Raw genomic sequence first — 27,829 nt, 5'->3', positions numbered from 1 at the left:
AGATAACTTCAGTCACAGGTGTCACACTGAGACTTGGTCAGTAAGGGACAAAATGAATAATTGTATACACTTGGCTTTAGAGTTAGATCACACTAAAAGTAATTTTTTTTTTCTATATCTGATTTTGGCTAGATCCTGGCTTGCGCTTAAATTCAAAAAGTAATCTTGTGCTTAAAATATTGGAGACCACTGCATTAAGGTGTGGCTTCCACCATTGGGAATAAAATACTGGCAGTAGTGGGATGAGGCCCCTATTTAAGAACCTCTATGGTCCCTTGTACTGAAGGGCTGGTTGATGCTTCCACTCACACCCCTCCCCCCAAATCTGCTGTAAACTAAATTTCAGAGAGTTTGGGTAGGCAGGCAAGGAAGACCACTTGCTGGATTCACCCATTGGTGGGCGAGCATAATATCCAGACATTGCTTTTTGCTGAGGTTCAGGTGGGAGTATTGCCGCATGAATACCCTGAGTGGATATGATCTCCCAATGAGAGGGTTTCTTTCTCCTTCTTACTTTTCCAGTAATCCTGCCTTGGTCTGTAGCTACATCTGTTCTTTTTCACTCTTTCAGCAAATTTGCCTTATTCTGTAGCTATGTCTGCTCTTTGTCCTCATCATGTTGTAGTCCAAGGGGAATGACCAGTACTGTACAAGTGTCAGGAAGCAAATGATTTGTAATGAATGCTTGAAGTCAGTGATATCTGTTTCAGCTCATTTCATATTACTCCTTATAGACTTTAACACTTTAGAGAAGCCTTGCTTGCCCCCAAAATGTCTACAACTGCAGCAACAGCCAGTGGAAATCAGAAATTAACCTGAAAGTACTTGATGCATTTCAACTGTATTCATAGAGTGTGTAGAAGGAAGGGTCTTTCTACTGTTGAATGCAACTGTGTAAAGTTAAGAGAGGGCCTTTACTTGAACATTGAGCTCCAAAATGTTGATTAACATCACAAGATGCCTACTCTCCATATTTTGAGCGAAGGCAAAAATATCACCTGCAATGCCCAAAAAGTGGCTAATAGGAGTCAAACTTTGTGACCATTGTTACCAGCGAAACACAGTGAAAGCTGAATTTACTGACAGAGTTGTATCTATATTTATCACCATGCAATGTGTTGTAGGTATTTGAAGCACTCTGTTTTCAACTTACTTAATCTGTTGCATTTCAATGTACATATCAACTCTTGACCATCTGTTTGAGATTCTGTGGGTATTTATTTCAACAGAATCCACAGTGAATTTTATGTCTGTTCTCCTCTATGGCTCCTGGATTTGTTGTAGTGATATTCTGAGGAGAGGATTAAACTTTCAAATCGAATGACAAATCCAAGACTAATTTTTACTGAAACTATTATTACAGGATATAAATTCTTCAATGACAAATAGCACAGTGACAAGTAAACCACCTGTGACGTTACGTCTAGTTGTTCCAGCAAGCCAATGTGGCTCTCTCATTGGGAAAGGAGGTTCAAAGATCAAAGAAATCCGTGAGGTAATGTATCAGTCACTGGAATTTATATTTAATCTGTATCATTTTTATACATGCTATTCTCATCATAAAGGGAGAAACAATTGCACAGTATGTGCATCTATTACCTGAATTACCAGAGTGTGATGTACAATATACCTTATAAATTAAATGCTGTCATTTTTTAAAAGTTTGTAACAACAGTACTTGGAAGTAATTTTAACTTGATTACATTATTAAATACCATTATATAAGTATTCTGATTGATATCATGGACAACTATTCTAAAATGGTCCTATAAAAATTATATTATGTTTTATATGCCATTGTGGGTGAAATCAATGGTTGGGAACAGTCAGTGACTAGGGTCTCATGATAGCAGGGAATGACAGGTAACCATGACAAGGGAAATTGGTGGCTTCTTGCAAAGGTCACTGCTCATAGGGGGATATGGTGATCACAGAGATGGCTGGGGAAACCAGTAAACAATGGGAAGGTTAGTGATCATGAACTCTAATCACAGGAGAGGGTTGGTGATCAGGAGAGTCATTGATCATTTAAAGGTTCAGTGATCTGGTACCAGTGATTCAGGGGAGTAGGTATTAGTGATTGAGGAAGATGAGGAAGAGTTGGTAATTGTGGGAAATCCACCTCCCAACCCTTCCCAAGCAATCATGCATCTGTTAAAAGCAGAAGTAGGCGGGTTTGATGCAGGTTGGGTTCAGGTTTAAAATCATCTCCCCAAATTCACTCTTTTGCAGAGGGCTCGGGGAGGTGGTGGGACTAACATCATCTATTCTGTTGTGTTCTAAAATTATGATTGGAGTGGTAATGTTTCCCTGCTGATATCTTAAGAATTTTGTTTGTCAATAATATTCATGTGATATGGGACTAACCAAAATGCTAAAATCGTTTTTATCTTTCAATCCATTGAAAATCCAGAAAGATAAAAAAAGAAAAAATAATCTGGTTCCTATTTACACAGCCAGAACTTGAGCAATGATCTAAAGTTGATTGACTTGAGTTCACAAATTGTATATCTGTGAAACCAATAGCTTCAAAGTGGTAACATTGACACTGATCTGTTGACCAAAGATTAGCAGAAAATGTTCAATTAAAATAAGGGCCTTCATTTTCCTTGTCCTATTGCTGTCCCTGGCCCACATCCCAATATTGACCTGCTCTGTTGAACAGATGAATGGGAAATTTTGAGAAAGAACAACTGTGTTCTGTGTGAATATAGCAAACCAATAATTATGAAATCTGTGATTTTAGTTGGAAGGCTGAATGAAGGACCAGGGACTGCTTGCTTGTCGGGTCAAACCTGTCGGGAAGCTGGATTATGAACCGGGAGAGGCTGATTTTTAAACAAAAAATATTCATGGGATCTGACCGTTGCTGTCGAGGCCACCATTTGTTGTCCAGAGGGCAGTTATGAGTAACCACATTGTTGTGGGCGGGAGTCACATGCAGGCCAGACAAGGATGGCAGATTTCCTTTCCTGGAATGCATTAGTGAACCAAATGGGGTTTTAAAACAATTAAATGGTTGCCATTAGACTGGTTTTTAATTCCAGGTTTTATTGAATTCAATTTTCACCATCTGCTGTGGTGGGATTCAAACCCACATCCTGAGAACTCTTGACTGGAGTTCTAGCTTACTAGCCCAGTGACGTTACAATTGTTCCACTGTCTCTTCTATGCATAGGTGCATTCACAATGGTGTTAGGAAACTTAGGCAGTTTTAACTTTTGAGATTTCCTTGAAACCCTGGGTTCTGTCCTTCATCTGATTGTCTCCCAGGACCTGCCTCTAACTACAAGTCCTTGCCTGGATCCTTCTGCAAATTTGCTATTCATTCCCATAAGCCAGACAGTGGATCTGTTTGGTTACAGGACTCAGGAGAATTTATGGGCATGAAGGCCAGCTCTTAATATTTTAAATTATGGGAGACAGTTTTTGCTGATGTGCAAACGCTGCTTCAGCTGGCAAAGGTAGCATTCCTTTAGAATCAAACAAAAATAGAAATTGCTAGAGAAATTCAGCAGGTCTGGCAGCATCAGTGGAAAGACAACAGATTTAATGTTTCAAATCCAGTGACGATTCTTCAGAAGGCATTCATTCAGCCATCTGCAGGTTCAACAGAGGAAGGCGAAAGTTTCATTCTTCGTCTTTTGATTGCCAGAGGGCTTGTAGTCTTGAGACTTGTACCTTACAGGATGCAGGCTCGTACACTTTCTGGTATCTCTGTTTTGGCAGTCACACGTAGCATCTACTTTCAGAAAATGATTTCTTCAAGTAAACTTAACAGGTTTGTTAATTAATTTAGATTTTGCCACATTGTTCTTTGCTGGCAAAACATGCCGCGATGAGTTATTTGTATCATATACTCTGATTTTTAAACTAAATTTGCATTTTAACTTCTATTAGAACTGTTTATTTATTTTAGTTTTCTCAAAGGTGGATTACATACTTTTTAGCTTTAGATAACTATAACAGATAAATTCATGCAATATTAAGTAATGCTAACAATACTAAGTATTGGTGTGTGTCATTTTTACTATATAATAAAATGAAAGAAAAGCAATTTGTGAAAGCTTTTTGTCTTGCACTTATTAGGAAAATTCATAAGAAATACCAAAGTAAGGGGAAAACCATGTTTATACTGCACGATTGGAGCAAACCAGTCAGATGGCAAGAGGACTTTGTTTGATAAATGTTGATATAAGGCGGAGATTGACACCCCTCTTAAAAACTAAAAACTAAAACACTCAAAGAGGAGCACCTCACTGTATAATCTGTAAAAGGAGTGTGAATAGTGGAGTAACCTGCCTTTCAGCAACTTCTGGTGGTTAAATAAAACAAATCCCTGATGCTCACTTTACAATCAACAAGTAGCAATTTATTTATCGAACTCCAACAGTGAATAAATTAACTAAACTATTAACAATCTGAATAAGCCGCTTCTAACTACTAACTATTCCCGAATAAAACAAGTTTCTAATAGTAGACTATTCCAATAAATACAAGTCCTGCTTATATAAAATTAAAAAAAAGAGAATCTGGTCTCTCAAAATTACAGCCAGATTATGTGTCTTCCGAAATACTGTGTGTGCCTTTTCCATCAATTCTTCTGTCAGGAATATTAACTAATTGTGCCGTTGGTACCTTTGATTTTTCCTTAAATGGTGCTTTCTCTAAAATTTAGAGGTCTGTGAGAGCCAATGATTCTCTCTTGAGAGCTGAGAGCTGTTAACTCTGGCTGAAGGCAGTTAGTTCTCCTGTCTTTTCCCACACAGTCCACCAGCCTTGGAATTGGGTATGAGTCAGATTTGGACACGGCATTGATCTTCCAATAATCTACGCAGAATCATTGAGTACCATCAGGTTTGGGAAAGAACACAATCAGGGAATTCCACTCACTTTGACTAGACTCTATGATGTCTTCTTGAAGCATCACTTCTACTTCCTTATGACCCTGTGTTGCTTTGAGAGGATTAAGCCTATAGGGGCATTCCATACGTCAACCTCATGCACTATCGTCTTAGTCCTCCCATTCTATTTCTATGTGTGTCCTCAACAAGTCTTTCAATTCAGTTTTCTGTTCCTAGGTCAGAGAGCTCACTGCCCTGTCCCATTCCTTAAGGACTTACTTGTTATTCGATTAATTCTGAGGCATATCAAAATCCACATCATCTGGTTTGATTCCTCACTCTCAGTGCTAGTAACTAATACCCGTTTCTCTGGTTTCCTTTCCCTATCATAGTAAGGTTTCAGCATGTTCACATGACATACCCAATAATTTTTTTTCTATCTGCCACCTTTACCAGATAATTGACCTGACTTAACTTCTTCTCAATCTGATAGGGACCACTAAACCTTGCTTTGAAGGGAGATCCTACCATCGGTAAAAGCACCAATACGTTATTCCCATAGGCAAACATATTAATTTTAGATTTCTTATCTGCTGCTCTGTTTAATCTTTCTCTCACCTCAGATACATAATCCACTGTGAAATCTCTGACTTTTGACTGTCAACTTTTCCTTAATTAATTTTAAAGGCCCTCTTACTTTGTGTCTGAATATCACTTCAAATGGAGTAAACTGAGTCGATTTATTTGGAGCATCCCTAATAGCAAATAATATAAATGGGATACCTTTATCCCAATCATTTGGGTAATCCTGGCATTAAGCCCTCAGCATTGTCTTTAACATCAGATGCCACATTTCCAATGCTCCCAGGTGTTCAGAATGGTACGCACTTGGTTTAAAGTGCTTGATGCCTAAATTATCCATGACCTTCTTAAATAATTTGGCAGTAAAATTGGACCCTTGGTCTGACTGAATTTCCCTGGATAGTCCATAACAGGTAAAGAAAGCAAGAACTCCTCCACCACTTTTTGTGCCTTAACATTCTGCAATGGAGTTGCCTTCAGAAATCTGGTAGACACATTCATTATCGTTAGCAAATACTGGTTCCCACTTTTGGTTTTACTGAGGGGACCTACACAATCAATTATAACCAGCATGAAATTGGCATCAAAGGTGCTGGTTTTATTACTGCCTGTGACTTTCATACCATCTAACACACATGACAGGTACAGCAAAATTCAAATACATCTTTCTGTAATCCAGGCCAGTAGAAATGCTTCTATATTTTAGCCTGAGTCTTTCTCACTCCTAGACTACCTCCTACAAGTAATTTGTATGCTACCCGCTACTTCCTGTGTGTATGATACAAGCAACTCAATATAGTGAACTTCCACCTATTTCTCATCTGCACTAACCTGCCAAGGTCTACAATTTTATCTTAAGACTTTATCTTTAAGTTAATAACATTCTGCAATACATTCTGATTCCTTTTCAGAGTAGGCTTTATCATATAAATCCTTTATCGTCTTATCTTTTTGTTGTAACTCCATTAATCTTTCAGAACTAAACACTTCTGCGTGATCCTCTACCTGTTTAGGTTTTTCCTTTACCATCTCATCAAACAGAGTGTCAGCTAACTGGACCTCAACTCCTTCATCTTTGTTTTGTTTTCCCTTCTTGTTTTAGCTTATGGCTGTGGGATCTTGTCACCACACAGTCCAGAAAAATTCCAGGGTATTTTCCTTTTAACTCCTCAGTTCCCTGGTTTTCTTTCAGCTTCTCCACCGCAATAGGCATCACTCCCACCCGTGATCCAGCTGTATCGATTCCAAGAACAACTGTATTCCTGGAATAGCTAATTTTTCAATCACTCCCACTATCATTTCCCCAGTCACAATTGGACTTTCTAGCCTTATCTTACACAGGGGAACACTAATTCTCTCTCCATTTATTCCACAGATTACCACTCTGTCAGGCAATATTTCAGAAGAGGTGCAAATGTTTTCATCTCTTACTATCAGGGACTGACCAGCTCCCATATCTCTCAATATTTTAACTTCTTTACCTATTCCGCCTGTTCTACCTGAGTAAACCTCACCCAGACAGGTGAAGTCTTTGAAAAGCTTGGGCATTACCTTACTAACCGTGACTGGGCTGTGCACTCTCCTGCAGCTCCTCGACCTCTCTCAGGATTGCCTTCGCTACATCAACTAATCCCACTGGTTTTGCCTCTTCTGTCACATTCTTTTTCCCAGTGTCTCTCTTAAACCACCAGCACTGTGACATTGTATCCCCTACCTTTTTGCAGTGAAAACACCTGAGGTCTCTCACCTCTTTTCTCCCCTCTTGGGTTTCTTTTTTCACATGTGGAAAACTGTTTGCAAAGTGATCTACTTTTTAATTTTCATTGAAGGATCTCCCTGTTTCCAATTTCTATCACTCAAGGAATGAAATTGCTGTCGGAAGCTAGATTTTGATTTATGCACTAATGCGTATTCATCCGCCATCTCTGCAGCTCTTCTCGCTGTTTTAACTTCCTGTTCCTCAACAGGAGTTCTTATCATTTCTGGAAGTGAGTTTTTAAACTCCTCCAGCAGAATAATATCTCGAAGATCCTCATATGTCTTTTCTATCTTTAATGATCTCACCCATCTATCGAAGTTGCTCTGTTTAATTCCTTCAAACTCGATATAAGTCTGACCTGGTTCCTTTCTGACATTTCTTAACCGTTGTCTATATGCTTCTGATACCAATTCGTAGGAGCTCAAATAGCCTGTTTTACTTCTTCATATTATTTTAACACCTCCTCTGACAGCACTGCAAACACCTTACTAGCCCTGACTACCAACTTGGTCTAAATTAACATTACCCACATATTCTGTAGCCAATTTCTCAAAGGAAATGAAAAACGCTTCTACATCTTTATCACCAAATTTTGGTAATGTTTTGGCATTTTTATATATCCCTAGCAGGCCTTTGGCTACGCTAGGTTTGCTCATCATCACTCTTCCTCCTCACTAAGCCTCTCTTCTACTTTCATTTCCATCACTTTAAGTCGGCTATCCTGTCTAATTTGCAATTTCTGAAGTTTAGATTCCCTCTCTCTCTTTTCCCTTACTTCTCTCTCTTTTTCTTTTTGTCTTTCCTCTGCTTGAAACTGTAATTCAAACTGTTTCAGTTCCCTTTTCCTGTTCAAGCTGCTCCATCTGCAATTGAATTTCACCTATTTCCAAAGATTCGGAGGGCCTTTCCAGCTAATTTAAATGTCAAGCTATTACTGTAATTACTCCTTTTCCCACAAAGGCAACCTCAACTCTAGCTTTTCTGCCAATTCCAGCAGCTTTTCATTGGTCACCTTTTGTAAAACCCCCAAAGTCACTTCTTTTTCCACCCTCAGAAAATTCGTAGTGACTGAAAGAGCCATTACCTCCCTTTTGAATTAACCAACAACAAGCAACCAAGATTAAAAGATTTTAAGATCTAAGACACTAGTCCCCAAGTCCACTTAATCTGCTGGGACTTTTTGTGCCCTAAATCTGTTTAAATCTTTCCAGATCTGTCCAAATCCATTGAGCTTCCGTTCAAATCCATTAAATCATGTTCATATCCCAGACATGAGCTGGCCAGATTCGGGACATGAGCCCCCAGTCTGTTATAAAGCGGGAGATTGACCCAGCCACCCCCAAAAATTAAAAACTGAAACACTCAGAGGAGAACCGCACCTTAAAATCTATAAAAGGATTGTGAATAGTGGAGTAACCTGCCTTCCAGCAACTTCTAGTGGTTAAATAAAACAAATCCCTGACACTCCCTTTACAATCAACAAGTAACAATTTATTTATCTAACCTGAACAGTGAACAAATTAACTAAATTATTAGCAAACCAAATAAATTTCTTCTAGCTACTGACAATTCCCAAATAAAACAAAATTTATTGTATGCTAGTCTAATTGATTCAAGTCCCACTTATATAAACTAAAACAAAAAAATAGAATATAGTCTCTTGAAATTACAGCCAGATTACGTGCCTTCTGGAATGCTCTGTGCCTTCTCTATCAAATGTTCTGTCAGGAATGCCTCCTCTGTCAATTCTTCTGTCAGGAATATTAACTAATTATGGTGTTGGTACCTTTGATTTTTCTTAGATGGTGCTTTCTCTAGGACTTAGGAGAAGCCTGTGAGATCCAGCAATTCTGTCTTGAGAGCGGAGAGCTGTTAACTCTGACAGAAAGCAGTTAGTTCTCCAGTCTTTGCCCAATTGCCCCGTCTTTTATACCCTAGATGAAATATCAGTTTCTTACAATAGGACTAGTCCTAAATTGTCAAAGCCATCAGATTAAAATTAAATTTGGTTTTTGGTATCTAAGTGCCTGTTTCAAATTGATTGGCTAAATACAAAAAACTCGTTGTCTTGGTATCAAAACAAAACTGCTGCTTTGGCCTGCTAACTGTATACACATGTTTCAATTCAAGTGCTGTCTGTACTTGAAGGCTTTCAAGCTGCTCGCAGACATGTTTTTTTAAAAATCGCTAAGCATAGAAAAATAACATCATCTTTTAAAGGGACCACACAATGATTCCCCCCAACATTTTGCAAACACCAAATTCTAACTTCCTTCAAGACAAAAAAACTGCAGATGCTGGAATCCAGATAGACAAACGGGAGGCTGGAAGAACACAGAAAACCATGCAGCATCTGGAGGGAAGGAGCAGTCAATGTTTCAGAAGTTCCTGAAAAAGGGTAAAACCCAAATGTAGGAACAGCAGATGCTGGAGAATCTGAGATAACAAGGTGCAGAGCTGGATGAACACAGCAGGCCAAGCAGCATCAGAGGAGTAGGAAAGCTGACGTTTCGGGCCTAGACCCTTCTTTAGAATGTTGACTGTTCCTTTCCTCCAGATGCTGCCTCGCTTGACAAATTCTAACTTTCTGCCTCCCAATCTACAAGTAGTCAATGTTTTGCCATGAAGAATACACCAATTAATGATGATTGCAATTTAGCTGCCAACACATGAAGGTATGAAATAGGAGCAAAAGTAGACTGCTCTGCCCATTGAGCTTATTCCACAAGATCGCGGATCAACTGTTTGTTTTTTTTTGTGTTTGTCTTTTGACCATGGTTTGAAAATCTACTCCGATAGTGAGAGGGTGGAATTGAAGGAAATCAGTATTAGTAAGAAAATGGTGCTGGGGAAATGAATGGTGTTAAAAGCTGACAGATCATCAGGGCTTGATAATCTACATCCCAGAGAGCCAAAAGAAACAGCCCTGTGTATTTAGTATACATTGGTAATTTTTCAAATTTCTATAGACTCTGGAGCAGTTCCTACAGATGAAGGGTGGCAAGTTCAACCCCACAATATTTAAAGGGAAAAAGAGAAAAATATAGAGAACTGCAGACCAGTTAACTTAACATATGCAGTGAAGAAAATGCTAGAGTTTATTTAGATACATTCTTGACCAGGAAGGGAATCAAGGATTATGGGGAAAGTGCAGGAAAGTAGATGTGACAAATATCAGATCAGCCATGAACCTATTGAATGGTAGGGTAGGCTTAAGGGGCTGAATGGTCTATTCTTGTCCCTATTTCTTATGGTCTTATTTGGAAAGTATTAATAGGTTTGGACAAAACCAACAATGGATTTATGAAAGACAAATCAAACTTAATTAATCTAGTGGAGATTTTTGAGGATGGAACTAGTCAAGTAGAAAAGGGAGAACCAGTGGATGTGGTATACTTGGATTTTCAGAAGGCTTTTGACAAGGTTCCTCAAAAGGATAGTGGGCAGGACTAAAGCACAAGGAATCAGGGATTATATATTAGCATAGATTGAGAATTGATTGACAGACAGGATGCAGAGAGTGGGAATAAATGGCCTTTTTCTGAGTTACAGCAGTGACTAGTAGGGTCTGTAAGAATCAATGCTCGGGCCCCCCCACTATTTATGATAGCTAAAAGTTACCTGGATGAGGGAGTCAAATGCATCTTTTCCAAATTTGCTGATGCCACAAAACTGGGAATTATGAGTTGTGAGGAGGATACAAAGAGGCTTTGATGTGACTTAGACAAGTTAAGTGCGTGGGCAAACACATAGCAGATGCAGTTCTGCTTGGCCATGTGTGAAGTTATGCATTTAGTGTGAGAAAATAGAGAAGAAGATTTTCATTTAAATGGTGATATATTGGGAAGAATGGATGTACAAAGGGATCTGGGGTGCCCTGGTACATCAGTCACTAAAAGTAGGCAGGTATGTGGAGCAAGTAATTAGGAAGGCAAATAGTATGTTGGCCTTTATTTCATGAGAATTTGAGTTCAGAACTATGGGAATGGATTACTGCAGTTATACATGCCTTGGTGAGACCATACCTGAAGTATTGCGTGCAGGTTTTTGGCCTCCCTACTTTAGAAAGGATACATTTGCCATACAGGGAGTGCAGTGCAGGTTCACTAGGCTGATATTGGGGATGGCAGAACTATCTTATGGGTTTCAGTACAATTTAGAAGGATGAAAGGGAAGCTGATTGAAACATGTAAAATTCTAACAGGGCTGGAAAGACTAGATGCAGGGAGGATGTTTTCCCTGAACCAAGGAACAAAGTCTCAGGATATGGGGTAGACCATTTTGGACTGAAATGAGGAAAATGTTTCTTCACTCAAAAGGTTGTCAACCTGTGAAATTTTCTACCATAGAAGGTTGTGGAGGCCAAGTCACTGAATATATTCAAGAAAGAGATAGATTTTTATTAGTTTTTAAAGGCTTCAAGTGGTATGTGAAGAAAACATTAAAATGGCATTGAGATAGAGGATCAAACGTGATCATGTTGAATGGTGGATCAGACTCAAAAGGTTAGATGGCCTACACCTGCTCTTAGTTTCTTTGTATAGCCCTTGATTCCTCACCTAACAAGAAACTATCTGTCTCCATCTTAAAAATATTCAATGGCCGCCACTTCCACTGCATTCTGAGGTATGGAGTTCCAAAGTGGCACAACCTGCTGAACTTTATATAAGTTTTAAATCCGGCAACTTGACTGATTGGCCAAGGCATTGTCCTAAAGAATGACTCTAGGAATGGCTGTCACCTGTTTTGTTGAGTTGAAACAGGCATATATATATGTTCTTTGTACCTGCAAATAGCAGGGCTCTGGGTATATGTAGCCACAAGTGCAAGAAAGTGTGCCACACTGCAAGCCCAACTGCCAGTCCTAAATGGGTTGACAGTGTAATTCTTTCATATTTAGGATTATTTGGCAAATAATACGGGAAGCTGCATATATTAATACACAGGGCCTGTTTCAACTCAGCAAAATTGGTGACAGCCATTGTCCTCTTTGTTTCTTAGGACAATATTTCAACTAATCAGTGTTAACATAGAACATAACAGCGCAGTACAGGCCCTTTGGCCCTCGATGTTGCGCCGACCTGTGAAACCAATCTGAAGCCCATCTAACCTAAACTATTCCATTATCATCCATATGTTTATCCAATGACCATTTAAATGCCCTTAAAGTTGGCGAGTCTACTACTTTTGCAGGCAGGGCATTCCATGCCCTTACTACTCTGAGTAAAGAACCTACCTCTGACATCTGTCCTATATCCAGCACCCCTCAATTTAAAGCTATGTCACCTCGAGCTAGCCATCACCATCCGAGGAAAAAGGCTCCCACTGTCCACCCTATCTAATCCTCTGATCATCTTGTATGTCTCTATCAAGTCACCTCTTAACCTTCTTCTCTCTAACGAAAACAGCCTCAAGACCCTCAGTCTTTCCTCATAAGACCTTCCCTCCATACCAGGCGACATCCTGGTAAATCTCCTCTGCACCCTTTCCAATGCTTCCACATCCTTCCTATAATGCGGTGACCAGAACTGTACGCAATACTCCAAGTGCGGCCGCACCAGAGTTTTGTACAGCTGCAACATGACCTCATGGCTCTGAAACTCAATCCCTCTACCAATAAAACCTAACATACCGTACGCCTTCTTAACAACGCTATCAACCTGGGTGGCAACTTTCAGTGATCTATGCACATGGACACCGAGATCTTTCTGCTCATCCACACTACCAAGAATCTTACCATTAGCCCAGTACTCTGTATTCCTGTTACTCCTTCCAAAGTGAATCACCTCACACTTTTCCGCATTAAACTCCATTTGCCACCTCTCAGCCCAGCTCTGCAGCTTATCTATGTCCCTCTGTACCCTGCAACATCCTTCCGCACTATCCACAACTCCACCGACTTTGGTGTCATCCGCAAATTTACTAACCCATCCTTCTACGCCCTCATCCAGGTCATTTATAAAAATGACAAACAGCAGCGGCCCCAAAACAGATCCTTGAGGTACACCACTAGTAACTGAACTCGAGGATGAACATTTCCCATCAACCACCACCCTCTGTCTTCTTACAGCTAGCCAATTTCTGATCCAAACTGCTCAATCACCCTCAATCCCATGCCTCCGTATTTTCTGCAATAGCCTACCATGGGGAGCCTTATCAAACACTTTACTGAAATCCATATACACCACATCAACCGCTTTACCCTCATCCACCTGTTTGGTCACCTTCTCAAAGAACTCAATAAGGTTTGAGAGACACAACCTACCCTTCACAAAACCGTGTTGACTATCCCTAATCAAATTATTCCTTTCTAGATGATTATAAATCCTATCTCTTATAATCCTTTCCAACACTTTACCCACAACCGAAGTAAGGCTCACTGGTCTGTAATTACCAGGTTGTCTCTACTCCCCTTCTTGAACAAGGGGACAACATTTGCTAGTCTCCAGTCTTCTGGCACTATTCCTGAAGACAATGACGACATAAAGATCAAAGCCAAAGGCTCTGCAATCTCCTCTCTAGCTTCCCAGAGAATCCTAGGATAAATCCCATCCGGCCCAGGGGACTTATCTATTTTCACACCTTAACTTGTCTAGTTTACAATTTAAACAAATCTGAAGTTAGCTGTCAATTATCATTAACTGGTAAATGATCTATGACAATGTCTCTACCAATCAGAGTCTGCTTGCCAATCAATCAGTTCCTCTCACAGAGCATAAATATTTTCTTGATAATCTGGTATAACTTTCAATTCATGCTATTGTGTGCAAGATGAAAATCTTTGCCAAAATGAGTTACTTTTTTCAGCAATACACAAGTTCTGTGTGAACAAATGGCTATTTTTGTAAGACATTTTTATACAATTCTGCCTCATCTGTTAATTGAGCTCAAAATATTACAATATTAACTTTCCTAGTTTGTACTACTTTCCAGAAGTCTTCCCCACATATCTATTGGCCGCACACAAAGGAAAATCTTTATAAGCTATCCGCATTTTCCAAGGTGCAGGACCACAGCTAACAGACTCAGAAAATTGGCCTTCATTTCTGTACGAATGGAAAAAACACCTCAGAGGTGTGATTTCCCTTGAAAAATTCAGATTGATTTTTATTTTGTAATTCTTATAGCTTCTAACTTTTTCTCAATTTTGTGAATTAGTTGTGCTAATAAAAGGGAATAATTTCTTGCCTTAGTAATGGAACAATTTCCCATATTTTATATCCAATGACAGCAAAAACTCCTTCAAGAAGAGATATAGCACAAGATAGCACAGATGCAGAGTAGGGGTCCCTTTGCTTTGTTCAAACAATTTTCCACCTAGTGTAATTGCGGGATAATTATAAATATATTTCAGATCTTGTTCTATCTTACTTGCATGGTATTTTTCCCATGGATTACTATCATCCAAATTCAGAAAAATTCCACAATTCTTCTATTTTCTATTCATTATCTTGGATTCATCTCTGCAGTAAAATCACAAACCGGTTTATGAAGAATGGTTTACAATTTTGTTTTGCCAAGGGTTTATCAGAAAACTCCCATCCAATTTAGTAGCACTTATTGCAGTATTGAAGGCAGTTTTATGCTGTGGTCTTGCATCAACAAAAAGCTGATTGTCAAATTCAATTCAACCAATAGAAGGGAGAGAATTTCAACACATTAATCTAATTTTGACTTTATTCGAATTCTAGAATTGAAGGGGTAGTGTGCTAACCAACAGTATTGGTTAGTTCACCAATTATTTTTTGACCTTTAATATATTTCTATGTGGAGTTGTAATAGACAAAACCCCATTTTATGTTCCAATGTTGGGCATTGTGGTCAACCTTTATAAGTATACATAAAATTTCTACAAAGCTCATTTATATGGTTATTGTGGTGGCACAAGTTAATCAAGTCCTCCTTTGGAATTTCACATGCATCTACCTATCTTTGACTTCCAGTGGCATTAATGTTTTCTCATGTGTGCCTCAGAAAAAGAGTAAACCCATTAATTGATACACTAAAAATGTCATTTAAAATGGTTATAGGTAATCTTATCATTTTATGTTCGATGCTATATTGCATTATTTTTATTAATTCTTTATTATTTATATCTGAATTTGTAGAACATGGATCAAGTTATACTCCCTAATCAATAAAATCCAAAAGGATTTTAAATTTATGCCATAGAATGTCATTGCACTGTACTTAAGGCATATTTAAAATCCTTAAAAAAAAGTACTTTTTGAGGAAATTAGTCCAAAATCAGAAAGAATATTGTTATGTTTTATTGGATCTCAAAGAAAATCATAATATCCACCCTTTAACATTAAAGTGTGAGCATTTTTAATGTATTGTCAAGTTTTACAAATATATAGTTCAATACATAAATACAAACTACAACAAATAATAGATAAAATATTTACCTTTTGTTTCATTGAATCATTCTGGGGAAAACATGTTTCCAGATATAAAATTGATAGTGTTATTGAAAGTGTCAGTCATTAAAAACGTAATCATTCTGAATGTTTAGGAAGTAATTTGAGAGAACGTTTTGGTATAGAAAAGTTGTCAATGTTTTTCTACTGTACCTGTGGAAGTGTGAATCTAGTTTTACTCTTGTCTGTTCATAGACCACAGGAGCCCAGGTGCAGGTAGCAGGTGATATGCTTCCAAACTCTACTGAACGCGCAGTTACTATTTCTGGCACACCAGATGCCATCATTCAAAGTGTAAAACAGATCTGTGTGGTGATGCTGGAGGTATGACATTTGGAGATAAATGCAAACTGTATCCTTACAATTGAATTTTGCAGTCACTAACTAGAATAATGTAACTTTATAACTAAATTTTTCCAGTCTTGAAGATTAATTAATATATAGTTCATATATATATAATTTATCAATATAATTCATAAATTTATCTGTTCAATCATAAAAGTAATCTCAAATTGTTAGTGACATAAATCAGGAATTGTTTACCATCAATAATGTTGAGTTGTATGTTGGAATTAATGCTTCAAATCGCTTTGTGAAACCAGTTACAAAAGCAGGAAAAATCCTTTAAATTTCCTAAGATGATATGTAAGTAAAACATTGCTCTATTACTTTATATTCCTTGTCTTTAGTCCCCACCCAAGGGTGCTACTATTCCCTATCGTCCAAAGCCTGCCTCTGCACCCGTCATTTTTGCAGGTGGCCAGGTAAGAGCAGACACCATTTTGGCTTCCGCAGGAAACCACAGCATCTTGGCCCAACATCAGCCAGCGCCTGTTAGTTTTTTTCAAATTTTTTTCTGTCTTCTTCCTTGTCTTAATTACTAATTTAGAAACTTAGTATGCCATACCTTATTTATGTAGGGGGTGACTAATATCTTATCATCAGCTAATAATTCTAATTAATCTCAGTTTTCACATCCTTAGTTCTTAATATTGTATCAGGTCTGAATTTATTTGACAACTTCCAATTTAGTATTGAGACAGTTTTCATATTCTGTATTCAATTCATAAAGTTTGACTTTGTTATTTTTCTATTGGTCTCCCCCTATTTCAAATAACAATCTGATTTAATTGCAAAGATATAAAGTATTGCATGCCATATTGTCTTACACAATTACTGCTTCTTAAATATTTTATAAGTAGCTACATTTTTAATTTTGAGGAATCGATTGCCCTTATATATTTGGTATGTTTCACTTACCATATCAATGTACAAAGTATATGCCATTACCTCCAGAGAAACAGCACAGTACTAAGCAATGGTTTTTTTTAATATCAGAGACCTTATTTTCCTTCTAGGAGTGGGAAATAGACATAGGTTCGGGACCTGGAAACAGTACCAATCTCTAGAGAGAAGTATTTTCACTGACTTCAAAAGCTACACTCCACCAATGGGAAATGTTGGTAATTCTGAAAAAAAGTAGGCCTCATTTAAAGAAGACTGGTAGTCCTTACTGTGGCTGCTGTTTCACTGAATTAATTAGTCATACACGTGGAGTAAGAGAGGGCAAGGCCTGGAACTAGGGAAGGGATGTTTCTCATTTTGTTAAAGGTGACCTGGAGGTTCACCGAGGCAGTGATGGAGAGGAGGATGTCAGGAGAAGGCCAGCTTGCAAATTAAGCAGGCCTAGATACACAGATTTGGCATTTTAATATTGTTTCTTCAATTGATCAAACAATTCCCAGGCACTAATCTGAGGTTTGGGTTCTCACTCAGCATTTTCGTACTTCTAAGTGACCTTGATGCAATCTTTAGAGAATATCACTTCTGGGAGATTTGGGTATTTATTACCACTCTTTCATTGTGATAAAGGTCACAAGCACAATAGGAAGACATAATATGGGGCTCAGAAAATGGATACTACATAGGAAAAATATCAATTATTCTGACGAAGGGAGTGCAATGTTAAACCCTCAGAACAGATACTTGGGTATTTGCCCTCCATCTGATATACTAGCTGTGGAGTCTCAGGGTTTATGTTGCTCATGAATATATGTGGAGTGTATGCCCAGGGTAATTACAGAGCCACCAGAAAGGCTCAAATCTATAATATTGCTGATGATCTGCCAGCAATGAGACATGCAGCTTCTTGCATGTATGAGCCACTGGCATTGTCGGTAACACCATCAGTTCCTGATCTGGTTAGTTTTGACTTTGGAGTAGAAGTGGACATTTAATGGCCAAGAGAAGGGCCCAATATCAGAAAGAGTTTGCTACCTCCATATCATTCACACAATGGAAGAAGGAGTGAAGAAGATTCGGGGTCAGTAATCATGAACAAGTCAGGGAAGGTTGGATGTGCATCCCAGTGGAGAGGATGAAGAGAAACTGGATTTCATCTATTAAGGAGATGCATACCACCCCCATCTGTCTGACAACATGTGGAAGAAAACTTGGTTGTATGGGAAGTTTCAGCACTGCAGAGATATCCACTCTCCAAAGCTAACTAATGTGATTTTCTTCTTTTGTCTCACAGAAATAGTAATGTCTATTTCACCTTGCTGTGTACATTTTATCAATAACCTTTTACTTATAGATCACTACTATATACTGTCGTGGATCTACATGAGCTTAAGAGTGTCTTGTCCATGAGATCTCTCTCCAGACTCTCTTCATCATGTGACGTTACCTCACCGTTACATCATCATGACATCATAATCTCCGAGATTCAAGCTATTACTCCCCACCTCCTTCCAGATTCTCAGGGAAAACCTTTGTGGCGGTTTAACTCTACCCGATATTGTACAGATTTTTTTCAGAGGCTGCTAGTCCTGCCCACTCTCCCGTCTCTTATCTTAAATTTCCATTCCTTGGGTGTGTGTAGAGCTTTCCATAATTTCTCTGTTTTCTTCTGCATGGAAGTAGTATGTCCATATTTGCACTGGTTTGTCTTACAAAGATACTAATTAAGGGTCTTCAATTTCTCCCTATGATACCTGTGATCTCATTACCAAATGTGATCTTAGCTGTTCTGATTTCTCAATAACAGTTCTTTCTTACTGTCAGTTTCAAATCCATGTTCCTTCTCATGGCTGAAGAGTTATAGAACATAGAACATTACAGCACAGTACAGGCCCTTCAGCCCCCGATGTTGCGCCGACCTGTGAAACCAATCTGAAGCCCATCTAACCTAAACTATTCCATTATCATCCATATGTTTATCCAATGACCACTTAAATGCCCTTAAAGTTGGTGAGTCTACTACTTTTGCAGGCAGGGCATTCCACGCCCTTACTACTCTGACTAAAGTTAACTCTTTTCTTGCTTGATGACCATCTTATTCTTGGATATCTTGTTATTTTCCTATATTTTTGATTGTGAACTGAAATGGGAAATGAACTGTTTTAAAAACCAAGGACTGTTAAAGGATCTTGACACTTGTTAAAAGCAAATAATCTGACACTCATTGTAAATACTGCTTAAACAGCAGTTTGTTCAAGCAATAATGGAAGCTCAGTGTACAGTTGAGCTGGAGTCAAGTGGTGTGTACAAATGATTCTTCGGCTGGCAACTAATAGTTGTTTGGTTTGTGGACTAGTGACCACTTATTGATGACGACAATAGCCTTCTGCATGTGATTAGCTCCCAGGTAGTTAGATGGCTTGGGTGTGTGAATATTTTGGCAGAAACAGCAGACCTCTGCAGGAGAAGGAGCTGTTTTCGCTCTGCAATAACAAACATCTGAAGCCTGAAGACAAGCAGTTTATTTCTTTTTCTCAGTAGCTGTAAGTTGCAAGTTTTAATCAACAAGTCAACAATCTTTACAAGTGGAAACCAATCCCACTGTACCTCCTGCAAACAAATGGAAGATTCTGGGGAAGGGAAATCAAGAAGCAATGTTATTTTCCAATCTATGCCTACGGCTGACTGTGTGTAGACGGGGAATTTACAAAGCAGAGTTTTAACTAGTAAGGTTATATGCCAAGGGTTTATAATTGTTTCTGTAGCGAGAAGCTATTTGTTTGTAATAAATAGTCATTCTTGTTAAATACAGAAACTTGGCCCACATTTTCTGACAAATTGGGTCAGAAGAACAGGTAAATTGTGGAATTCTGTGCACTTTTAAAAATCTTTAACTTATGAAAGGTCTCTAGCAATAGTGGGCTTGATTTCCAACATGTTAACCAGTGAGGTGTGACAAGCAACAAAGATGCCCTTGTATGTCAGAGCTCCCTGAGTGGCGTGTGATCATAGGCTTAGAATGGAAGAACCCATTCAGTTTGGATCCTCCACAATGGTTTAAGGGTTTGAGCACATGAGACTCTCCATTCAGAAATTGGTCAACATTGTGAAGGGCATTTGCAGCAGCACTTGAAATGCATGCAGAGTTTGCACACAACATGCATTGTATGCCTGCCACACTATGCATGTTGCCTGAAACTTTTAGTAGGGCTGATGGTACAGGATGTATGGAGGCTCCAGCTGTATGTGTTTGTGGGCGATAGGCCGATTCCTGGAAGCAGCCAGAGATGGGGAGATGATGGCCTAGTGATATTATCACTGGGCTGTTAATCCAGAGATCTAGATAATGTTCTGGGGACCTGGGTTCGAATCCCGTCATGGCAGATGGAGGAATCTGAAATTAAGAATCTAATGATGAATCCATTGTCAGGAAAAACCCATCTGGTTGACTAATGTCCTTTAGGGAAGGAAGCTGCCATCCTTACCTGGTCTGGCCTACAAGTGACTCCAGGCCCACAGCAATGTGGTTGTCTTAACTGCCCTCTAGGCAATTAAAGATAGGTAATAAATGCTGTCTAACCAGTGATGCCCTCATCCCATTAATGAATAAAGGAAAAAAAAAACAGTTTGAGGCCACAGCAAATTGAGTGGCTACTGGCATGGTGCAGTGACCAATGCTGAGAGACATGAGATTTTTGCTAACAACAGCATAAATCTCAGTGACTGCCTCCCAGGATAGATGCAGCGTCCCGCAGCATTGATCCTTTGTCATCTCAAGGTTTCTTTATCTACAGTGAGATATTATATGTTGAGGATATAGCTTCCATGCCTTTCTGCCTCCTGTGTCCCCAGGATCTGCTTCTCCTGGACATTGCTCCTCTTCACTACTAGATCTGAAAGTGTGAGTTAAGCTTAATACCAACTGTTGCCTTTCTCATGCTCAAGGAGCTTTCGAATTGTGTTTGAGAATCTTTCCTCCCTCTACTTATCACCCTGCAGGCATTATGCTGTAATGAGTCCTTGCTACCCAAACACTTAATGACCACTCATCACCACCCCCTCACCCTGTGCTGAACCAATGGCATCAGTGTGCCAATGGTTGTGTGTCCCTGTGCCATTCTTCCTTTCATAGTGATCACCTAATTGTCTGGGCTGGCGAAGAACAAATCCTCACTGTATGTCTGTACCCATGCAGCTGGTCTGCCCCAGATTCAGTATACAGCCTGTGCACTGCCTATAAAATCTGAATATGGCTTTCAATTGCTCCTTAACAACCTTAATTGCAGTCAGTGGACTGGGAGCATATGCATCCCATAGTGTCCCTACTCTGGGTCCCCAGTTCAGGTTCCAGTCCTGCATGCCACAAAGGCATGTCATAAAACGTCCAAACAGTTTGATCCTCTTCAAAAAAATGAAAATTCTTGGGGCTGTCCTTCACCTGCCTTAGTGTAACAGAAAATTGGCATGCCATTTAGTACTAATACTTTTGTTCCCTGCCCACATCTGTTTTAGCCTTACTAAGACAGTGTATGAGGTATTGCGATTCTGATGCAGAAGTATGTCGGTTTTTCTAAGTCATGTTTTGCTGAAGATATACTGCACTTCGCTGACCAGGAGATTTCATATACAATCCTTGACCTGCGATGAGTTAACTGATCACAGCTGTGATGACAGGAGGGATGCAATTGGACACAGTATCCCCAGCCATCAGATGGAGAAACAAATTACTTGCAGCTCTGAATTATTGTCCAGTGATTCCTGGTTGTGTGGGCTTTGAGAAAGGATAGGAGTCATGGCTGAGGTTCCAAGTTTCCCAGTTGAAAAACCACCCAATTTCCAGGCTTACCTATGATGAATAGCCATTTACACACAGTAATTCAGTCATGCTGACCCTTATGGAATCCCACTGCTATAGAAATTAGAGCCTACAAGAGAGAAAGGTAAACAAAAAACTGTATATGGCATATACTTCGGATCTGACTAAAATCTTCTGTTGAAAAGGGCAAGCTGTTTCTTTAAATTAAAGCTTTTAGTATGTTTTAAGAAATCAACAATAATGCTTTAATTTAAATGTGGCTCTTTTTAAGTGAACATGGCTTCGTAGTATTTCATTGTTTTGTTGTGGTTTGGTTTAATATTTTAAAATACATAGGTAAATGTAATTGCATGTTTTTAACCTTTGTTTTAGGCATACACAGTTCAGGGACAATATGCAATTCCTCATCCTGACGTGAGTCCTGTGCACTACAATCAGTGCCCTCTTTCTCATTTGTTCTGGGCAGCATTTACTTTCTGTTGTTAATAAGTGGAAGATTGTTTCCATTAGTTTCAGTTGTGTGTAGCACAGTAATGCATAGTTCAATGTGAATTACTTGGAGTTTGTTCTGTAATTTATTTTTGCTAGAAAGTACATTGGCCCAGATACAAATCATTAGCTTTATGTTAGTATCTTAAAATTTGTTAATCATTTCAATGTAAATAATAGTTTGACAATTAACAATAGTTATTTCTATGTATAACAGTAAAAATGTCATTAATCTTAACACATTTATTTATCAATAGTGGAATAAAATTGATTTTAAATATGTATTTAATATGATTAATTAATCCTGTTCTTAAAGAAAGATGGTTTCTGTATTCTGATATAATTCCATTTGATTGGTTAGCTCTAATTTCCCATCCTGCCCTGCAGTTGACCAAGCTTCACCAGTTGGCTATGCAGCATACCCCTTTTACTCCCCTTGGGCAGACCACCCCTGGTTTCCCTGGTACGTACCCGTGACTCCCTGGGGATGTCCTTTCTCAAAGCACCTTTATCTCCCATGGTCATTTTATCACTTAATTAAATGTGGTCAATGACCAAGTTTCCTGTTGTCACGTTTAACTGTGACTAATTTTTATAATTACCCTTGTAATGAGTTATGTCATTAATAGTTATTCATTGTTGTCTTGTACCCTTGTTAATAGCTTTGTTGTTTAAAAAAGCAGTATGTTGTAGCATCATTTAAATGTAATATGTTTCTGTTATTAATTCCAATGTTGTACAATTATGTCTTGCTGTTCAACATCTTTCCAAAATTTCATTTTGCCTTAATATTAAAAATTTCTGTATAAGCAAACCTTTGATATTATCATTAACTCACATCTGATGCATGTTACATGAAAAAAGTTGTGTAATATACAGACAGAACTAAAAATTACAAATCAGTCTTCCTATTTCCTGAATCCTCATTCTGCTTAATTTACTTGCTAGATATGATTTATTTTTAGTTTCTGTTTCTTTTAACAGATGTTTCTTTTCAACCCTTCCTTCTTTAATACAAACCAATTGTCTATTTTTTCCATCTTAACCAGCATTTAAAAAAATTATTGAAGTTTTTTTCTCATTTGCTAAATCTTGTCACAGCTTCTCATTTAATTTCTTTCCTGAAATATTCTTAAACCATCTTGTATCTGTGTCCATATTCCCTGCACATCATAACATTTCCTCCTCACACTTGAGTTCATCCTTTTATTTTTGCATTGCTCCTTTTCTTCAATTTTACCTTCGTTCTGTGCTATCCATTATATGTTATATGCTGTGCAGCTGTTTATTTTGATCTATCAATTATGCTTTGCTCTGGTATCTTTTCAATTATATCTTAAATCTTTTAAAGTGCTTGTTGAATGTCTACTTGGGGTTTGATACTAATAGATGCTTAATTCTGTCCCAGCAGCAGGATTGGATGCCACTGGTCAAACCAGTTCCCATGAGTTTACTATTCCAAATGATGTAAGTGTTCTTTTATTAGCTACAGCTGGCAATCTGCATGCTACATTTCTAATCTCACTAATATTACAGTCTGTGTTGTCACAACAAAAAACAATTTCCTTCAGAAAGACCACCTGACAAAATAGTAAGGAATTATGTTTTTTGAAGATTTTGCAATAGAATAGAGCAGAGATTGCACAGTTACACTTTTCATCTTAACCATAATTTACTGTGAAAATCACTTACAATGTATGTTGTTTTTGATATTTATTGATTACTTTTTAATAAATAGTTAAGTCACTGACATGTTAATGTAAAACTTAGCTTAGCACTGCACATTCAAACAATAACAGTGCTTTCCTTAATGGATTCTGAAAGTGTGGCATATCTGTTTAGATGTCATTGGAGATCTATAACTTGGTTAGTGTCAACAACAACAACAGCTTGCATGTATTTAAATCCTTTAATGTAATAAAACATTGCGAGGCATTTCACAGAAGTGTTATAAAACAAGATATGGTACTGTACCACATAAGGAGATGACCAAAAGGGACTTAAAAAGGAGACAAAGGTGGAGTGTTGTAGGGAGGGAATTTTAAGAGCTTAGGACTTAGCCAATAGAAGGCACAGCCACCAATGTCGGAGCAATCAAATTCAAGGATGTTCAAGAAGCTAGGATTAGAGGAATGCAGAAGTTTTGGATGGTTGTGGGCTGGGAGGAGATTTGAAAAACATGACAAACATTTTAAACTTCTAAACTAAGCTTAGAAGCTACAAGAGTAATTACATATAAACATACTCAGACACACTGGAAGAATGCAAAAGCTGAGCAGCTGAACTCAAGTTTTCTGAAACAACTTTGCAGCTACCTCCCAGAAGTTCATTTTGATTTTTGTACAATGAGATAACTTTTTGATATGATTAATGGCCCAGCCTTTTCTTTTTATCTCTTAATCTTACTTTTACACTCAATAGAGCTACCTGATGCCTGTCAACTAAATATGATAATTATAATCTTACCAGCAGCCTATATGTCTATCAGTATAGACAGTACTGCAGAGTGATGGATATAAGCATCGACATTGATAGTGGCAATAGTAATAAGGAATCAGGAATAAATCTGTGCTTGACATTGATTGGTAGATAGTTACAATGTAGCATAGTATTAATAATTTTTTTATCCAATGCAGTTAATCAAAACTATTCCTCTTAAGATTGTTGCTAATTTGAATAAAAGCTCATCTTAAATAACGTAATGATCCTTGTGATACAATAAATACAAGTTATTTCCAATAGGATTTATTTTATATGCAAAAATATTGAAAAATAATGGATTAGAGAGTGTTTCTTTATAACTCACATATTGGTCAGCATCTACTGAAATTTAAATACTATTAATGATACATCATTTCTAAGAAACAGAATGTTAGATTTTCATTAATTCTGAAATGTTAAGTTGATGGAAGGGTCAGTAAATTCTCCTGCAGTCTCAAAATTATTATTCTCAGGAAAGGAAAAAAAAAAATATATGTTATATTGGAAATGCAAAGACTTTACAATAAATTAACATTTGCATTAAATCTCTGAAGTTTAATGCTTACACCTTTCAAATAATTATTGTTTATGCATTCCATACGCAAAAATATATTTTTCCTGTAATGTTGCATATTGTAAATGAGAACAAACCACTGGCTACTTATTCATTGTATAAATATACCCACTCAAACAATTTGCAATCAGTGAAAAGTTTGCTGCAAACATTTTGTACAGATATTTTAATAGCTCAAAACTGATCAAACCAGCAAAGAAAAGAGTGCTAGTTATAATTCTTCAATAAAAACAGTAGTCCATTTTTCTTCTTCACTTACTCAGAGGTTTTTTTACTGTAATTATCGACCCAAAACCTTCAACAGTTTCATCAATGGCCTTTCTGCTACTATATGTCAGAAATGGTACTGTCTGCTGCTAATCACAGTATATTCAGCTTCATTTGCAATTCCTCAGATAATGAAATGATGATGCAGTAAACCTGGACCACATCTGTTTTGAACAAGATGAAAGCCTAACTACCCATTAAGATTGAATTACACTAGTATCACACAGTAGCTTACCAATGATTTGGCCGAATCATCATTAAGCAGAAATTGTATGAGGCTAGCTACATAAATGACAAACTACTAAAGTAATTCAAATGCTGAGAATTCTGTGGCACATTGTGCTTGTCCTACTTTCTGCTTCCATGAAATAAAAGGCGCAAGGCAGAAGGGTGATTGAAAACCCTCCACTTCCCTGGATGAAGCTCAGCACTGTATAGGAAAAAGCAAATCCTCTTGATAATTCCTACACTAGGCTAAACATTTCCTCCTCCCCACAGGAATTTTGTGGCTGTGGTGTACACTGTCTACAGAATACAGCCATTAACTTCAGTACACTTTCCAATCTGGCAACCTCCACAAGTTAGAAAGACAAGGTCATGAGGTGCTCGGGTACAACTATCATCTCCAGGTTTTCATTCCGTATGCTGAACTTTGCAGACCCCTGGGAATAGGATGACACATGGAGGGTATTGTAAAATTGGACACATTTTCATTAGTACACTCTTGGTGCCTGTCCATCTGCGCCCACTCCTGCTGCAATTTTATCAATGACAGGGGATGTATTGAGAGCCTCTTAATGGTTTCCTGATGCCATTGCTAAGATTTTACCCACAACCGGGAGAGGCTGGCATCAACCTCACTTAATGAATCTGGCAGGCTAGTGACCAGGCAAGGTATTGTTGCCTCCTCTTCAGGCTCTCTATATCCATTGGTGGCCCCCTCCCTAGTATGCCCCCAACCATATTTCCTCAATTGTGAATTATGTTTTGGAAGATGCCAAATTAGTTATTTGTAAGAGAATCCTGACAGAGTCCAAAGGAAGTGGTTATTTTTATCTTGCATCAAAAGATGTCTGGTGGGATTAGAGCAGTCAGAGAACACAGACTGCCTGAAGCAAATTAAAAAGAAAATCAAGCTAATGCAGTAATGAGCACAGAATAAAGGCATTGCATTCCACTGGGCAGAATAAGTTTGGATAATTTTACCTGTTATTATTTAATATTTATTATATTAATGTCAGAATAGTTAAATCTATAAACTTAGTCAGCCATTCCCAATAACAAATTTATAATTATGGATCAACTTTAAGCATGATAAAACATCTCACCACACTTCTCAGAAGTGTTAAAGAACTAAATATGACACTAAACCATATGAGATATTACAGAAGATGACCAAAAGATTGGTCACAGAGCAAGGTTTTATGGAGTGTCTTAACAGAGAAAAATGCAGTACGGACATGGAGTGGTCTTTTGAAAGAGTTTCACAGATGGAATTGCCCTTGACATGACAACTGATTCACAAAGCGCAATGTTTACTGTGGCATATAAATGCCATAGTTCTTACTTCAAACTACTATACAATGACTGTAGGTGAAAGGGGTCTGATGAAGAATCAAGCTTGGTTATGGTATGACTGTCAATACTGATGACTTAGACTCGCACATCAGAAATGGCTTCTAAGTATATACACTGGGACATTGGCATCCATGAAACCAAACTATGGCAGAAGCAAAAGAAGGGGCAAGTTTTAAAGTTAGGAAGAAAGGTGGGAAATAACCCTAACCCCATCACTGTAACTATGTATTCATAGGCTTGGCTATAAATCCTTGCTGGTTGCTCACGTTAAATCTAGTTGAATTGGCTGATGGTTCACATTGACACTTTAATGAAACAATGATAACAATTATTCTCTAACATGGGACTTCTAAACAAAACCAATAAACTCACGCTTTACTGGAAAGAAAAAAGCAAAAATCTTGAGAATAAATGATTGAGAACTTTAGAAAGTGAAGGTTTATATACCAAAACCTGCAAAAAATAATTTCACTTGCAAAGGCATTTTCTATTTTAATTAAAACTTATTAGAAAACCTGACTGGTAGATGTCATACATTGGATTTTCATTGCTGGGTTCCATCTCACCTCAGGGTGAAATTCAATTTGGGAACCCACAAATGTTGGTGGGGTCAGATCTTGGAGGAAGCAACCAATTTAGTGGCAGCTTCTGGAAGATTAAATGTCCAAAGATGGTGAAGTAGGAAACCATGCACCAATCTTTTATTTAATATTACATTTATTCACAATCCAACACTGCAAACATCCTTCTCTTCCTTAGCTAACATCTAGTGTCCTA

At 38.0% G+C, this 27,829-nt stretch overlaps 1 protein-coding gene across 1 annotated transcript in view; it reads left to right on the top strand.

Moving 5' to 3' along the window:
• The first annotated feature begins 1,377 nt into the window (after nt 1-1,377).
• Nucleotides 1,378-27,829, top strand: part of zgc:110045 (uncharacterized protein LOC664755 homolog) — a 49,495-nt gene continuing 23,043 nt past the window's right edge. The window contains exons 1-6 of the mRNA XM_048611956.1: nt 1,378-1,495; nt 15,801-15,929; nt 16,295-16,369; nt 22,036-22,077; nt 22,540-22,615; nt 23,561-23,619. Coding sequence (XP_048467913.1) covers nt 1,379-1,495; nt 15,801-15,929; nt 16,295-16,369; nt 22,036-22,077; nt 22,540-22,615; nt 23,561-23,619 — 498 coding nt within the window. The 5' untranslated portion in view covers nt 1,378. The remainder of the gene's footprint in view (nt 1,496-15,800; nt 15,930-16,294; nt 16,370-22,035; nt 22,078-22,539; nt 22,616-23,560; nt 23,620-27,829) is intronic.

Source organism: Rhincodon typus, chromosome 2 (assembly GCF_021869965.1).
Source record: "Rhincodon typus isolate 14 chromosome 2, sRhiTyp1.1, whole genome shotgun sequence".
NCBI lineage: Eukaryota > Metazoa > Chordata > Chondrichthyes > Orectolobiformes > Rhincodontidae > Rhincodon > Rhincodon typus.
This window is presented reverse-complemented; position numbering and strand designations above follow the sequence as displayed.